This window comes from Rhea pennata, chromosome Z, assembly GCF_028389875.1.
Source record: "Rhea pennata isolate bPtePen1 chromosome Z, bPtePen1.pri, whole genome shotgun sequence".
Taxonomy (NCBI): domain Eukaryota; kingdom Metazoa; phylum Chordata; class Aves; order Rheiformes; family Rheidae; genus Rhea; species Rhea pennata.
In genome coordinates, this window is record NC_084702.1 from 23,170,569 (window position 1) to 23,187,764 (window position 17,196).

The window sequence follows — 17,196 nt, forward strand, 5'->3', positions numbered from 1 at the left end:
CATAAAAATGAAAAACAACAGAAAACACTGACCTAGTTGTACAATTTCTTACTGTATTTTCCTTTTTTTTAGTTTAGTTTTTTTTTAGTTTAATAACACTAACCAAATTAGTGTTATTCTATCTGACACAAACTAATACAGATTGAGTTCCACAATGGCCAGCTCTATGTTAGGAATTAGCAGATGAAAAGTGACCTTATTGTTCACTTATAAGAATTAGCAGAAAACAGATAATGCAAAGGGTTTTTTTTTTTTTTTTTTTTTTTTTGGTTTAAGAATCCATTAAACATTTTCCCATAGAAATAGAGAGACTTCCATAATGAATTCAAGACTACTGAAAACCGATTTACTTTCTTTAGAGTACAATTCTGGAGGCAGCTGGCAGACCGCATGTTTCACAGATGCTGCGAAGATGAAGGTCCTTTCCTCCTGCAGCTTTGGCCATTGTAGCCCCACTGTGCTGATTTCACACTGCACCTTTTCATGACAAGCTTTAACTTGCTAATGTGGTGGAAGCTGTTCCACCTCTGGAATGGTTGCTAGGCATGATATGGTTCCAAGACAGTATGGTTTTGGAAAATGACCTAGGTTGTAACAGTGAATTAATGTGATCCTCAGCCACCTTGGTGGGAATAACAGGGTACTGCCCTCTTTCTCCAGAGGGTGATCTTTACAGGCAGAAGGGGAAATCAATGCCTTTATGTAATGAAACTACTGTAGGAGCTATGGTTCTGTAATAGTTCTGCACTCTTTAATCTTAATGCAGAAACATTAATGAACCCAGGCATGCTTAAAAATCGTCTAAAAACTGCCTTGCTTACTCTGCAGTTCAGAATAGCCCTTGACCTCTCATGGCAGATTTCATATGATTGAGTCAGCCTTCTAAATTCACACAGCTGGCTCTATGATGGAGAATGGAAAATGTATTTCCAAGTATGCCTAACCACATATGCTTTTAAAACACAAGTAATCTGAGCCACTTCAGCCCAAAGATGCTGAGGAATTTCATATTATCTGAATAAAAAAAAAATGCATACTTTCATAAATTAATTATTAAATGTTAATTTCAGTTTTCTTGCACTGTCCTCTTCAGTCAGAACTGCAGTGGCAGTGGGTTGAGGAAGCAATCGTTAGAACAGTTAAACCAGAGTTTCCGTCTTGGAGGGCTGATTCTGCCAAGTGCTGAGGCACCTCCTGAATGAATTTCTCTTCCTATTGACAAAGCACTCAGCTGTTTCTGGTAAACAGAAAACTTTCTTGCACCAGTTACAATTCTGAGAACCTCAACTGCTTTCAGATCTGTTTTGAATAGTAATATAAATACTAAAGATAGTTCTACTGATGTCACATACCACCTGTACTCATGTTGAGATGTGATTCAGTGTTAGCAGGAGTGTTAGATAGTGGTAGATGTTAAGTGACAATGAGGTATGAGTTGGCAAACTTGTGTTAGTAGGACAGATCTGTTCTAAGCAGCACAAGAAAATGATTTAGAGAAGGAGACAGAGAAGGGGGGAAAGGGTAGATCTAACAATCTGCCTCATGGTCTAGCTTGTACTCTATCTAGACATGCAAAATTTGCATCAATGCATCACACTATAAGCACATACTGGAGGGATGCTCAGTGTAAACCATATGAACAGACGACTTCTCCGAAGAAAATGGCTTTAAAAGCAAGGACAGTGGGGATAAGCAGCATCTGAACAATTGATGAGAAGCAGGGTAAGACACAACAGCACCTCCATATTTAGAGAAAGCAAACATTTGAGATAGAAGTAAGCATGAGGTGTTAGCTTGGAACCTAGACAAGGAATATCTGGGACTGAATGCTATTGAGTCCAGGCCTAGCAGCCTCTTCAGTTAAAGCGGAAGATCATCTGCTCCCTGTCATGGCATGTGCCAAGACTAAGCAGAACTTTGAAAGACCACCCTTAGAGGAACAATCCAACGAGAGCTCCTGTGAGTGGGTGTACTTCTTCCTCTTGTATTTTTTATTTGCATATTGACTTACTCTTCAGTGACACTTCCGTCTCTGGTCTACATAGATCTGGACGGTTTATTTGGCTCCAATCTACAGTTTTAGCTTTGGTGCCCAATGGCAAATTTTACAAGGAATCATCTGGATCCTAATTTTATGTTTCCCATTCTGAGCTAATATTGCCGTATCTTTTGTTTTATAGAACTGTGTTCCATGCAGTCACTTAATCCCCTCCAGTCTCCTCTCCACATATATAGGGAAGAGAATAAGCTTTTCAGTATTAATTTTTAATGTGCACACTGCTTCACAGCTGTATTTCTCTTTCCCCAGCAGAACTGTTACTTAGCAGCTCCTTCTTACTCTAGGAGTGATCTCCTTTCCCCCAAAGCCTTGAAAGTGCTCAGGCCATATGAATCAATGAGTTAGTTTAGGACAATTCCACTGGAGAACAAAAAGCAAGATTGTAAGCTTCATGAGCTAACACTTCACTAGGCTCTTCATAGGTCTGAACCATCTCCCATGAGACATGCAATCCACTCACAGAGCAACTGCTTCAGCCGCTTCAGTTCTCACAATTTTTGGCAGTTGTATTGAAGTCTTTATTGTTTAGATGAGGCTTTAAAATCCAGTGATTAGGGAAACACTCAAAAAGAAATCTATCAGGTGCTGAAAGGTCTTGCTGACATCTTTTCATCTTTCAAAATGGATAATATCTGGCAGGAGACATTTGGATGTTAAATTGCAGTCATTAAGCATATAATGGTTTAATAGAGGAAGGCATAAAATTTCTGTAAGGGGAGTAATGACAACAATCACCCCTAATATATATTAATTTTGGAGTTCATTTTTGAAAACTAGGTAACAGCAAAAATTTAGCACCGTATGTCCAGGTAAGCCATTTAACAGGCTAATATAGTTAGGATTTGATAACGCTCTTGATTTTGGTGTTATGATATAGGAGCAGTATAAATACTATCCACCAGAAGAAAGTTTTCCAAATCTATCATAGTAGATGGACTGAATAATGGTTGGTAAAAATAGCAACAGTATGGCAACACAGTCACAGTGGAAGAGAAGTAATTTCCATGAACGAAGTCTTCTGTGTGTCATTATCTCGTTCTTGTCAAATCAGAGGCATTCCGAGTCTACCAAATGCCTCAACTCTTCTGTGTCTGACCGCTTACAGATTTAAAGCACCACTAAAATCAAGTATCTTCTTGTTCCTTACCATACATGCTGTATTTCCTACAACAAATGTAATGTTTTTCTTAGGACTACTGAGAAAGATGGTTAGAATCAATTATCTTGCCTATCTTTAAGTAATTAAACACAATGAACTTATATTTCTTTTGTCAGCTACCATCTTCATCCTATAGTCTCTTGGATAAACAAGTCTCCACACATTTCAAGTAGTATAAAATCCACACTGAAGTTTGTAAAAACATACCACAACCACTGTGTTACTGACTTCTCTATCTTAACTTCACATGAGACCCCCATTACATCTAATGCTTCAGTACATCAGATATGAAGCCTATGTGTTCAGGGCAAAATAGGTATCATCTACCCCTGCACATGAAGATGTGGAATTTTGAAAAGAATGGTAACCTTAACTATGGACATGCTCTGTGCTGTACTTTCTTGTGCTAGTGCAAGTACTCAGTATTATACACATATATAAACATGACTTATTAATTGTCCCTATGTCACTAAAAATGTAAAAAGTCAATAGAGATCAAAAATGAAAACCCAGAAACAGGTTCTTCTGAGAACACTTGACTATGAACTTTGTAGCTATTCACTCTATTTCCATAAAACAGTGTAGGAGATAAAAATAACACACCAACAAAGAGCACTTTTAAGGCCAGCCATCTGGTTTTGCTAGATATTAAAGACAGCAAAAGGCATGCTAAACTTTTAGCTCCTCCTTCTCAAGCTTCAAGGTTTGGCTCCCACAATTCAAATTTGTTAAAAAAAGAAAAAAAAAAGAAAAAGACCAGGCAATAGGTAAAACAGGCTAAACTATTTTCCCAAGTATCTCAAAGACAGCCACAGTATTTTCCTAGGAGGTCTCTAAACCCTCCTAGAGTTAAGCTACCTGCCTTTTTTTTTTTTTTTTTTTTTTGCCTGGCTTGGCTGCATTCTGATCCCATTTTGTTTCAGCAATCCCTGTATGTCAAGAAACTATGAAAGATGATCTTAAGTTCTGAGTGGCACCATATTTTGAAGCCTTCACCCTTTCTCAAACTGTGTTTACAAACCACCATACCAACTGATTCCATGAAGAGTAAAAGTTCTTGTCAGACACAAAAAAAATCACTTACTGAATAAAGACCAGGAGTAAATCAAAAATCCATTCCCACACAATTTGGAGAAGCATAAGTTTCATTTGTTTTATTTTCTAGGCAAGAAGCAGCAGGTTACTTTATTGAAGGCAAACGATATTAATGAATGAAATGTATACAATCCAAGTGAACAAGTACATTCATCAGCTAAAACAGAAACTAAACTAGAATTTTTCAGATCAATATTAGAGAAAAAGGCCAGCACAGTGATCAAGGACCAGCACTATCTTTAGTAACATATACAGATCCTCAGGCACAAATTTGACTTAGCTATCAGCTACAAAATTTTAATGAGAATATTCATCATTATACAACAACTATGAAAGAACTGCTGCAATTATTAACCAAATTTTGTTTGCACAAAAATAAAAAAAATACTGCTTATCAAAATGAAAAAATAATTGAAATAAAAATACAGATACCATATAAAAATACTACAACTTTATTTCTGAACTACCTGTTCATTTTTACATTACGTTCTGAAGTGTACAGTAGCCACCTTCCTTCTGGAAGGAAAAGAATAGAGGCAGAAATAGCAAAGTAGCTAAGCATCTGTGGATTTGCTTCCTTCATACTTCATGAAACTGTAACAGAGCATTACCTAGCCTTTCCTTTTATCCATCAATTAAAAGACATCTTTGATAAAATATGATAGCTTAATGAATCATCCAGTAACAAGATTCTAACTTGCTATGGATCACTGTCTGATCCAGTTATGCAGCAAAGCCACTCTAAAAGATGTATTCAAAAATCTAACTTTAACCTTCTTATTCATTATCAGGCATAACAAAGACTGTCTTACAAAAAATTTCTTTTGCATTATTATCAGTCATGGTTAATCATTATCAGTCACATAAAAGCATTCTTTCATGCTTATAATGTTTCTTGAAGATATTACAACCTCTAGAAGTTTCAGAGTGGTCCACTCTTCTTTCTGAGTACCCCAACTTCGGAGTTCATCCTGTCTGTCAATGCTTTGGCTGGATGACTGAACACTGCACAGTTGTCTGAAATACAGAATTAAACTAGATGAATGCTCCCACTTCCGATACAGAGCCTTTTCAGTGTGAAGGCAGACTACACAGCTTCCATACAGATTAAAAACAGGTGAACCTGACTCCACAAGAATAGTTATCTCCAACTCCCCCCAACTCCATAGAAGTCAAAATAATAGCAGGGAGCACATACCCTACAATAGTTCGATAACTTACCTTTTTTTATACTTATGTACTAGCTTACTGAAAATCAACAATCATATACAGAAATACTAGACTGCAATTAATATTTTTAGGCTTACAGGCTACAAATGAGAAATTGTGCACTTGGCTTTTATCTTTTAAGACATATTTTCTTATATGGACTAGATTGACATAATGCTCTACACAAGCATGACCAGAAATCTTTGAAAATAAAGTTGCTCAAAAGAGTGGTTTTCACATGTTCTTTTGCCTATTTTAAAGTACAACTGTCAAAGAATAAAAATCTCTTTCTGAAGTGCATTGACCAGGAGTGAATGAAATGCTCAGGACATTCAGTGACAGGTAACATTACAGTAGGCCACATTAAGGGGCAAGACCTGAGAAATTCTCAATCTCTGCTTTCTTGGGAGGCCCTTAGCCTGCAAGGATCATGGTATATAGTCCAGTTGAATTGAATCCTTGATGGAGTTCCCCCCTCCACCCTATTCACCTGATCCAGTTCACTCTAATCACACAAGCAGGTTCACTGATTTCATTGAAATTATCTCAAGGAAGAAAATTACTTAAGAGTATAAAATCAGAGCTCCACATGCACAAATTGTGAATGTAGGTATCCTGTGAAGTTAGACTGGAAAATGTTAACTTTCCACTGGCAAGTCTGTTAAATGTGAAAAAGTTAACTTTCAATTTGTTACCTTCCAAAAATACTAAATTGCATGTACGCAGAGGATGAAGAGTGCTAAAACACACCTAAGCATATCTTACCCTGTCTAAACCACACCATAGCATTCACCTCAAAAAGTGCTCTCCTCAGAGTATAGCATTATTCCTTGTACCAGAACTCTGACAAGTATCACTTCACTAAGGCCAGTACATAAGTTTAAAAAAGGCAGACAGTGCCAGGAGGGCTGCTCAGAGAGGCAAAAAGTTAACTTGAGTGGCATTCATGGAAACTCTGACACCTTATCACAGGCTGATTTTCTTACACCAACACTGTAAGGAAAACCAGTACTAACATGAAATTCCTTTACCATTCTAGTACAGATTCTTTCCTGAACCCCACTGCAATAAACGTACAGAGCTCAGTTCTCAGCTGTTACTATTCATGAATTAAAATCATTTTCAACAAAACACTTTTGCTTTCTCACCAATGCTTTTCATAAGAAGATAAAAGAAGAGCCTGTTGTTCCATCTTGAAAGTGCCTGTTGTTACTAATTCATCAACAGCATTCAGCAATGAGTCCACATTTGTCTTGATCAGTAGTGGCTGAGGTCGTTCTTGCTCTTGACGCTCCTTTCAAGTGTCAAGTATAGCTGAACTTTGGTTTTCCTGACACCATTACTGCATGCCAATACTTGCTTCTGAATTCCTCCTTTGAGCTTATCTCTGCTTCCACATCCTGCATGCTGAATCTTTGCACAGGAGCTATACTACCTGTAGAGCCAAGCCAATCTCCTGATACATCTACTTGTTTTCCCTGAGATGGATCACTCCTGTACTTGGACGATGCTGTCCTTGAAAACCTGTAAGCATTCCTTAACTCCTTTGCCCTTCAGAGCTGACTCCCATGAGATGCTACCTGGTGAATCCCAAGCCTGCTCACCTGAAGTCCAGGGTCCTGCTATTTGATTTCTTCACTCCCTGCAGGATCTTGAATGTCATTACTTCATGACCACTACAATCAGGACCACCAATGATTACAGACTTCCTAAACAATTCTTCCTTGCCAAGGAACAGCAGGTCAAGCCATGCATCACCCATGGTTGGTCCATCCTATCAAGAAGTTTCCCTGACACCACCCAGAAATTACTTGGATTGCCTGTGATCAGTAGGTTACCATCTGTGTTTCCTGACCAGTGTCACAAGTACAACTTCATCATAACCTGTTCTGTAAAACATTATAGCTTGGCCATGCCTCAAATGAGCAGGCTGTGGGAAGATGCTATACCTTCATAACGGATTGCTACAAATCTTTCTTTTAAAGCTCATGCAACCTGAGCCTGGAGAAAGGTTTTTTTCCTGAAGCATTGAGGTTACATAATACCACGAGATACCAACCTAAAGACACTCTGGCAGTTAAAAATAGTAACATTCAAACTAGACTTAAACTGGCACATCACAGATGCATGAAACAGAATGGATGACAGACAGCCTAAACAGAAAAACATCCCTGACCATTTTTGCTCCAACATCCTGAAGCTTTCTAGGACTGTGAACTTCAGAGAGGACACCGTGTGCATGTGGGTACAGTGCACAACTCTGAGCAAGAAGACAGATAAACCCTGCTGTGAAAAAGGTCTGGTAGCACCTTCTCTCCTGCCTGGTCAAGTTTCTCCAGTCACAATAGCCAAACTAAGGAAGTCAAAAATAAAAGGTTCGGACCTTTCAGAGGTTTCACATGTTTCTCCAAACACTAAAAATATACACTGGCAGATGCCCATTTGAGCTGCCCAGTCGTAGCCTGGGCATAGTTTGGAGTGGTTTTACTTCATCACTGCTCCCAGTGTAAAAACTGCAATTTTGCTCCTCCTTGTCCGTGTTCCTGCTCACCCTACCACACAGCTCTCTTAGAAGAGAGCACTAGGAAAGGGGCCTCTGAAAAATGTTAGTTCAAAACATCCCATCAGCTGATCTCTAAAAATGGTCAGAGTAAAACATACAGGAGTGCTCTTTACATCTATGGAGAGAAGAAATTTTCTAGTTCATTATGGTTCAACTATATTCATGTAAGCAAGCATCCCCATATCTGTCTTCACTGTACTGTGTAATTACCTCCTTCCTTATTCACAAACACAGGGCCCAGTCCAATTCTTCATCTATTTTACCGCTATTTAATGTCTCATCAAAAATTAATTCTAGCTTTTCTAGCCCTTCCTAAATGAAATCAGAGGAAGTCTCTAAAACCTCACACTTTCCTGCAGCTTCTCCAGAATGTTGTCCTGACATCCCACACTTCAGTTTCCTTCTCAAATCCCACTGCCAATCCCTATTTCCTGTTCCCATCTACTCTAGTTCCTTTGGAGCCAACTGTTTTCTCAGTACACTATCATAAACCAAGCCACTATCTGCCAAGACCATAACCACGTAAAGAGTTACAACATCAAGGTAAGACTACTTCTGTATTCCTCACTGATGCTAGGCAGCTACATGTACTTAAAGAAAAAGTACAAGAAGCAGCACTAGAATAGAGCGACCCTTCCTTTTATCATCTCTTTCAGTCAAAAGCAGTTCAGAGAGTGAGCTGGAGGTAGCGCTTGAACAGTTCTGTTAAACAGCTGCCAAGGAACTGAAGGAAGGGTTAGCATTAACAAAAGAATGGGAACCTTACAGATTCAGCGCCAGCTCTTTACAGCCAGCAGCTCTCTCAATCTCTATAAAGAATGAAGACAAGCAGCATATGACGGAAAGCAACAAGATACTGGCTACTGAGGCACACATGGTAGAATTATGGAGGCAGATCTTTCAGCTCCTAAGCAGAGTTATATACTTGTTCTCTGCATGCCTGCATGACCACAGTAGCTAAGGAATATCCAGTGCACTTTAAAAATTATTTAAGTCTGAAAGATTTTTTTCTTTTTTATATAGCTAGGCATCTGTTTTAAACACAAAGTACGGCCCAGACCTCTGAAAAATGTTTTCCAGAGATTAGAGGAGAAAAGGAATACTGATTCTGTTGTCCTCTTTATCTGTTCATGCCCCAAGTTCTTGCAAAGACTGCAAAAGGGGAAGGGCAAAAGCCATTTGCCTCTCACAGATGTTGGCAGTAGGGATTAAAAATAACTAATTACTTTTCCAGACAACTGTATGAGGAAGAGTGATTAACAGGTAATCGAAAGCTTCCTAAGGAGAAACTGGTTTTCTAAAGAAGGGTCAGGCAAAGATTCATTTCAAGGATTTGCACTGGACCCCCACAAACATGAGCTGTTCAAGCTTCAGGATGCTTAAAAGGAATTGTGGTGAACTTTCTGTAATGCTTCTTGGATTTAGGTATATTAGGCAGTTAACTAAACTGGAGGAGATGGGAGTCACTGACAAGAGAACCAGACTTGAAGTAACATTGAAAATCTGATCTCAATCCAAAGACGAACAATTTTTACAGCACAGACTTTAGGTAGTTGAATTTGGAATCAAGGGACACATTTTCAGATATTTGGTGATACAACTTATGTCTGTTTTCTTTTCATCTGTCTTAACACACTCAAGCTTCAGTAAAGACTGAATGGTTTTTTTGGCTTCTTTTATAAAGGAAAAGACAAAGAAGGAACCTGAGAGTGAAGAGTCATCAGAGATACTTTGTTTCCTCAAATGGCTTCCTCCCTTTTAGACCACTGCTTCTACTAACATAGCTCTTTGTGGACCACTTTTGCCTGTTTACTGTCCCTCACATTCCAATTCTCTTTCTCTGTTTGCCAAACTATCCTCAGTTCCTTTCACCCTGCCTGTTCTTGTCCTCTTGGACGTGGCTATTTGTAGCAGAAAGCTTGGAAAGAATTTGGATAGAGATCCAAACTACTTCAACGTTGTTCTTTTCCTCTACACTATTGGTAAAATGGAATCCCAAGCACTCTGGTGAAATGGAGGTGATGTAAAACATACAAGTAAACTCCATCTTTGAAAAATCCTACCTAAAAATTCCCTCATCAAGATACTTTGAAATGTTTTTTTTTTTCCCATTCCTTTTTTGGGCACTTTAGGTCTGAAAGTGAGGGAGATAACTCAATTCTAATAAATTCCAACTAGATAATACTCGTTATCTTCCAAACAACTCTTCACCTGCCACACATTCAAAAGTGTACAATGTTCTTGTTCTTCAGTCCTCTCCATTTGGCTCTCCGTTGTTTTAAGATCTAGGCTAACGCTGAACAGCAATACAAGTGATTCATCTGGAGCCTCACACAGATTTTTATCTTACCTGTACTATGAAAGGTAACATTTCATCATCCATAATACAGATATCTTTAATCTTTCCAGCTTTTAAATATTCTTTTTTTGGAAGATTGACGCTTGATCTTTGCAATGAAGCTTGTAAGACAATTAATGAATTTATTTGCCCACATTGAAGAGAGTGGTTTTGTTAAGGTATATACTTTAAAAAGTTACATTTTAAATAGAAACATCTTGAAACATATGCCTTTATTTATGTGCATGCACACACTTTTCCAAACACTAATCACACTCTTATACTTACTTTCAGGATGTGCAGGGTGTCTGCCCACTCCATGGAAGCTATCTGAGGTATAGCAGTAAGGAGTATGCTAGTGGCCTTATTGGCATTCTCTTTCAACGTCTTTAAAACCTTATCCACTGAAACCTAAAAATACAAGAAAACTGTAGTGTCTCTCAAATTTGATGGCACACATTTTAAATTTCCAATTAATTTCATTTAATTCATTTGGCTGTGAAAGTATAAATAAGAAACTCTATAGGTATTTTAAACAGTCACTATTTTTTTTGCTAGTAAAAACTTTTTCCTTTTGTGGATATGTGTTTGGTTATATTTTATCGCTTGAGTCTGATTCTGTAACTTCCTACTTAAAAAAAAAATCTCAGTTGAACTTTTCCTCTGAACACATTAGAAGAGAAGTCATTGGTGAAGATGCATAATGCCCTCTAGCTGTATTTATGCATTATCATAATAATAGTTATAAAAAAAAATGTAAATGGATATACTGGAGGGAAAAAAAAAGCAAGAGCTGACTAAAAAGAAAAAAATTAATCTTTGATATCCTGATCAAATTTGTATGGAATTTTAATTGCAAAGAAATCCCCAGTGTTGCTCTCAATGTGGCATAGATAGCTTTACATAAAATGCCACACAGGAGCCTTTAACATAGTGTCAGTAGAAATGCGTGTGTATTAGTTTTAACCAGACACTTCTCACTCACATTGTTTTCCTGAATGCTAATAACTATTTAGAGGATAAACCTTTTTTATATTAAATATTCAAAAATTAAGTTTAAGAAAAATAAACTCTATCAGATGCCATGCTGTATCTGATAAAATGCCTTTCTATAATATCAAAGTAATGATTGAACAGCTCCAAGAGCAATTAATGACACCTCTACTATTTATCTATGTTTCTACTGCAAATCAATGCTCAAACAGGCAGACTAGTACTGTAGAAAATTAGAAGTAAAGTGGAGACTGTATCAAAGTAATTAAAAGTAAAATAAGTAATCTCATACAGGAATGTTGCAGGTGGAAAATATTTAACATATATACATAAAACTGAGAGATAGGAATTTTACAAAGTTAAAAGTTTACAAAGTGTTTTATAAAGCTACCACAGTCTCAAGTGTCAAAACCGTGTTATTGTTTCCTATGATTAAGATTTAATTGGCATTTGGCATAAATATTCTGCTGGTAGTTGCTTCCCAAATGTATTCCATGGGGGGAGGGGGGAAGGAAAGAAAAGAGAAGATATATCCTTCACACAAAACTGCAAAAGAATACAATCAGACCAACTGTAGGACAGAAGGTCACACTAATCTTATACATCCACACTTCCTGATTCATACAAGAAGAGCTAAAAGGTTTGTTTATCATGAGAGAAGTTTATAAAAATGAATGAGGCAGCAGTGCCTGATTTCATTCTTGCTTTCAGAATTGTTAATCCAGAATAGCTCAGTGATGCTGCAGCACATAAGAACAGATACAGTTTAATAGGTGACTTCTGTCAAAAGCTACAGGTTCTCATCCAGATCCCTCCAGAAAAGACCCAGAGAAAAATCAGTTTCACTCACCGCTTCTTCATTCTCTTTCCAGCAGTCATAATCTGTTGCCATAGCAATACTTGCATAACTCAATCCAGCTTCTTTCGCAAGAATCACCTCAGGAACTGTGGTCATGTTGATGACATCAGCTCCCCAGCTGCGAAACATCAAGCTTTCTGCTCGAGAACTAAAACGTGGGCCTTCAATTGTGATCACTGTTCCCTTGGAATGATATGGGAGCCCAAACTTCTTGGCAATCTCAATAAGAACCTACAAAACATGTCATCGTCAACAGAAGCAAATAATTTTCCCATACTGGTACAGAGTTAGGAAGCAAATAACCCTCCCTGCCTCACTGCTTTTGCAGCCCACTAAGAAATGAACATACACGAAAATTAACCTTATTCTACCTAGTTAGGGTGAATATGACTATAGCTGTCCAAAAATAAAAAAGCTTCAATTTTCTGATCTAACAAGAGAAATAAATAGTCTTACTAATAGGAATGATGTTGAATTAATCTGATTTTGTTTGTATCATTTGGATTACTATTTTCAGCACAGACTAAGGAGACTGAAAGCAGGTAGCCTGTGTATTTTGGCTTTGCTTACACCGAGAAAAGGATGGTAAAAACACTGAAGGTTAACATCCCTGAGCACTACATTGTCACAAAGCTGGAACTGAGCTGATGAGACCAACAGTGGGAAATCTGACTTCTAAAAGTATATTTGTGACAAAATTTTACAAGCATATACTTGAAAGAGTATTTTGGGATCTCTGAAGAAAAATTACTACCTCATTTTCTCATGCCAGTGATGAAGTGTGTACTTTGCACTTACTAGCTATTCAGTATTAGTCCGTACAATCCCAACTAGGACTTTGCATACGGAAGAATCATTGAGACTTCTTCTCTTGGTAAATGGCCTTGGTAACAACAACTGATACAGCAGGAATGCCTCTTGTAATGGTGTGTGTGAATAGGACACTGATACTGCTCTGAGAAGGTGTTAGCCCCAAAACAGATAATGCTGAAAATGGAAGTAAAAATGATGAAAATTGCTTAAGATGACTGTCAATTGGCTTAATAGTAATTACAGAATTGCTAAGAGATGTTTAAGAAAAGGATTCAGCTTGAAAACAAGCAAAAAAGCATGAAAATTTGTGACAGCAGAGAGCTTGGTAGTACAGAGCAGTCAAAACCTATTCTGACATTGCCATAAGTTGCCTTATCAGTATCATGACCCACATATCTAGGCCTGCTGGAGCAGCCTTCCTGTCAAATGCTGTGAGGAACCTGCAACCTGTTGTCACATGGGGAGCAACAAGTAACAACCCAAGCCTTCAGTGTCCTACGTGATCTTGAGGGGTGCTTTCTCACTAGCACGTGGATCAGCAGATTGCTGGGAACAGCACAGGTACATCTGATGCTGGAGCACCAACATTTCGTACCGATGTCTGTGAATAGGTAAACCTGCACTCCTGAATGAGAGTGGGTGTCCTTGTAACCCACACACGCAGGGGGAATGGCATTTGTGCACACAGCTGTTTGACGATGCATATGCTGGTGGGGAATCAGAACTTTGGGGAGTTAGCTATAATATGATGTTTAGAAATTTGTAGGTGTTTACGAATGTTGCAAGAGTCTAATATTGTGGTTCACTACAGATACCAATCTTGAATGTGTAATTCATTGATTTCCAGTTAATTGTGTGTTGTTAATAAACAATTTAAATGCTGATTTGATTTAAGACATATGAGTTGAGCAGTATTGCCCTGCAACATTTAGAAAAGTTCTACTTTACTCCCTATAAAATGTTGCAGTGAGCTATGTTTTCCTAAAGTAGTCACAATAGTTTATAGCAATTAGAAAAAAAGGTAAATTCCATTCTGATTGATTTACAATGCATAAACGAAATAGAATATTTTCATATATTTTCACAAGTGGTATTAAATATGCAACTGTCAGATATTCATCATGTAATTTCCTTAATTATTCTACTACATTAATAGTTTGGCTTTAGTTATGGTATTTCCTTGAATCAGGACAAACTGGGCTAAAGTGATGCAGCAATTTTCAGGGTCAGGTCAGAGAAAATATTTTAAATCATTTTTATATAATATTTTCAAATGAAATAAAGGGAGTTTCAGCCCCTCTAGGAGCTCAAAAATGCATGTTCTTTAAAACATCTGTTGAGTTGATTAAAATGTACAGGCTAAGGACATAATGATCACATGTGAGACTGGGAAGTACCTAAATGTTTGCTCTCTATTTTAAAATGAGCATTTCTCTGTTGCCCTTTTAAGAAATTAAATTCCCAAGGAGCTTTGTCTCTAGCTACTTAATAACCAAATGAAAACCAGCTTTAAAATGCTTCCTTCAACTTCAGGAAATGGCTTATACTTGACTACTTACTTTTTCTTACTAAAGAAAGAGAGACACCCAGTGTGAAGAACAGCCAATCATTTTAGTAACAACACTCTTTTTAATCCATTACAGAAAACATACAATAAGTACCCAGTAAATTCTTTGTATTTATTGTGACATAGCATCATGCTGTGGGGTAGGGGTAGGCTCTTGTTTCATTGAAAACGCAAGAAGTTTAGCATAGTTTGCTGCCCAACGACAGAAGGGCAAGAACATGCAGATACATAATGGTCTGCTTCCTTTTCAGTTTTACAATTATCTCTATTTCATTACAAAACAGCCTAGATCCCTAGTGCATTGAAGTGTCATTCTGGTAGCAGTGCTGTGGTCCTACTGCTGGACATCTCAGAACAAACCACATTGTGCCTACCTAATTAACAAAAATAGCCTATAATGACAGTGAACAGAATCAGTGAAAAGAGACAAACGGCTCGAGTATTAACATTTGAATATACTCTGGGTACAGAGCAAGTCACGTGTTTTATAATTCAGTGTTTTCACCTGCTCAGTGTTGCAGTCAATTGCACAAAGGGTAAGTCGGTATAACTAATTTTTTAAGACTCTTATGCCCCTTGAGAATGTACTACCCTGCATCATCTGACCAGAGCACTCTACAGCAGTACAAAATGCTAAATTCTGTCTTTTCCATCTTCACCTTCCCTTTGGCTCAGATGTAAGGATACAATGATTCACTGAGATGGCATACTTAATTAAAAATATACTTCTCCCAAAAGGTTATAAAGGTGTTGAAAAGTAGAACAATATTTCACACTATTTAAGTGTTCTCAAAACCTGAAAATCTTGAAGCAACAAAACTAAGAGCAGCAATATTTATGAATAAAAGAGTGCTGTAATTTGGCTTGTTTCTATGTTTAACATCCCTTAAATAAAGCCTTCACTCCCCAAAATCAACTGCTACAGTATGTAAAAGTACAAATGCTGACATTTCTGTGAATGCTGAAGTCTTACTTCTGATGCTTCATATTTTAAGTGTGTAGAATGCCTTGCAGTAGGTGCAATTCCATTCAGAATAAAAATGAACTATCTCCTAATCTTATCTCCCTATTCTGTCTGCACTGCTACTACAAACAGACTACCCATGGCCTGTTAACAGATAAACTAAGATCTTCTGCCCTTTTATTAAGTCCCTAGGAAATTTAGGTTGCTAACTGCCTTCTTAGACCCTTCTGTGTAGTTACCTTAAGATAGCTCCTACAGTTACATGATCCTTTACCTTCCATGCCTTCAAAATGTTACTTTTTTGTTTAGTACGAACAAGCAAAGAGATTGTCTGCAAAACAGGAATGAAGGAGTTGAGACTGCCTCTGTATTCTTAGAGTGCATAATTATATCGTAATCCATAGATACCATTAAAAATATTAAACTTTTAAAATACTGTTAAAAAATTCACTTACCCCTCTGGTTTTGGTGCAGAATGGCTCTGCCATTGGAATATGGCACACTCCTGAAAGAGAGGAACACTGTCCGTCGTATAATGTATAATGTCTTTTAGTGGTCCTGGAAAAGCAGAACACGTGTTCAGAGAAGAAAGAAAAGAGTAGGGAGAAAAGAGAAGAAAAAGTAACAAAATTAGAGGTCTAGTAACAAGATGCTGCTGGAGGAGAACAAAAGTATAGCATGATATTAATGATCACATTATCTTGTTTTGCCTCTGTACAGGACTGAAGTCAGGAGTACAAGAAGAAAGGAGATCACACAGATTTCAAAACTTCCCACACACTCTCCAGGTTATGTGAGCAAGACCTAGAGTCTTATTCTGAGCAATATTCCTGTATTAGCACAACCTTTAAGGCAGCAGGAAAAAAGCATTTGTTTGTCAGCAGTGTTTGCTAGAAATGGGACATCAGTGTGCGCTTAGACGAAGTGCTATAATCACAGCCCTTTAAACAAATAAATTATTCCAACTATTAGCATCTTATCTGCAACATTTTCATTACTGTTTTTGGATGTTTCCACACTACTAATTTAATTTTTTCCTATTGCTCTTTAAACTCCCTTCAGGCTTCTAATTCCCCATCACAGAATCATAGAACTGATAAGGTTGGAAGGGACCTCTGGAGATCATCTAGTCCAACCCTCAAATACACTACTATTCTAGTAGTGTATTACTAATTTATTACAGAACATCTACTATTAGCAAGATGCTGAAATGCTGACTTGTTCTTATGTGTCAGAAACAGCCATGTTATACTGCAACTCTACATGAAAGGAAACAGGTAAATGTAATTGTGGTATAAGTAATCTCTGAAAAAAAAAGCGCACAGCGAGCTTTCAGTAAGGGAAGGAATCAAATCTGTATAGTTCACAAAACTAGTCAAAACAGAGCTACTTCACTACATTATATTCTTATACTGAAAAAACCTGAATTTGTAGGAAGAGCTTCTTGAACAAAATATGGATGAATTCAACCAAAACAACCCTGAACAGATGTCTTCATATAATCAACACACTATACAGACATATTGACAGCTTGCAACTGAAAAACATGCTTTTGAAAATTATTTTTGTCCATTCTC

At 37.5% G+C, this 17,196-nt stretch overlaps 1 protein-coding gene across 3 annotated transcripts in view; it reads right to left on the reverse strand.

The window, feature by feature from the left end:
• Window positions 1-4,345: 4,345 nt before the first annotated feature.
• MTAP (methylthioadenosine phosphorylase) overlaps window positions 4,346-17,196 on the reverse strand; it is a 35,791-nt gene continuing 22,940 nt past the window's right edge. For all 3 annotated transcript variants that reach the window (XM_062599641.1, XM_062599642.1, XM_062599643.1), the window contains 4 exons: window positions 16,075-16,177; window positions 12,267-12,506; window positions 10,712-10,834; window positions 4,346-5,330 (listed from right to left, as the gene is read on the reverse strand). In XM_062599641.1, the coding sequence (XP_062455625.1) occupies window positions 5,292-5,330; window positions 10,712-10,834; window positions 12,267-12,506; window positions 16,075-16,177 (505 nt within the window). In that variant the 3' untranslated portion in view covers window positions 4,346-5,291. The remainder of the gene's footprint in view (window positions 5,331-10,711; window positions 10,835-12,266; window positions 12,507-16,074; window positions 16,178-17,196) is intronic.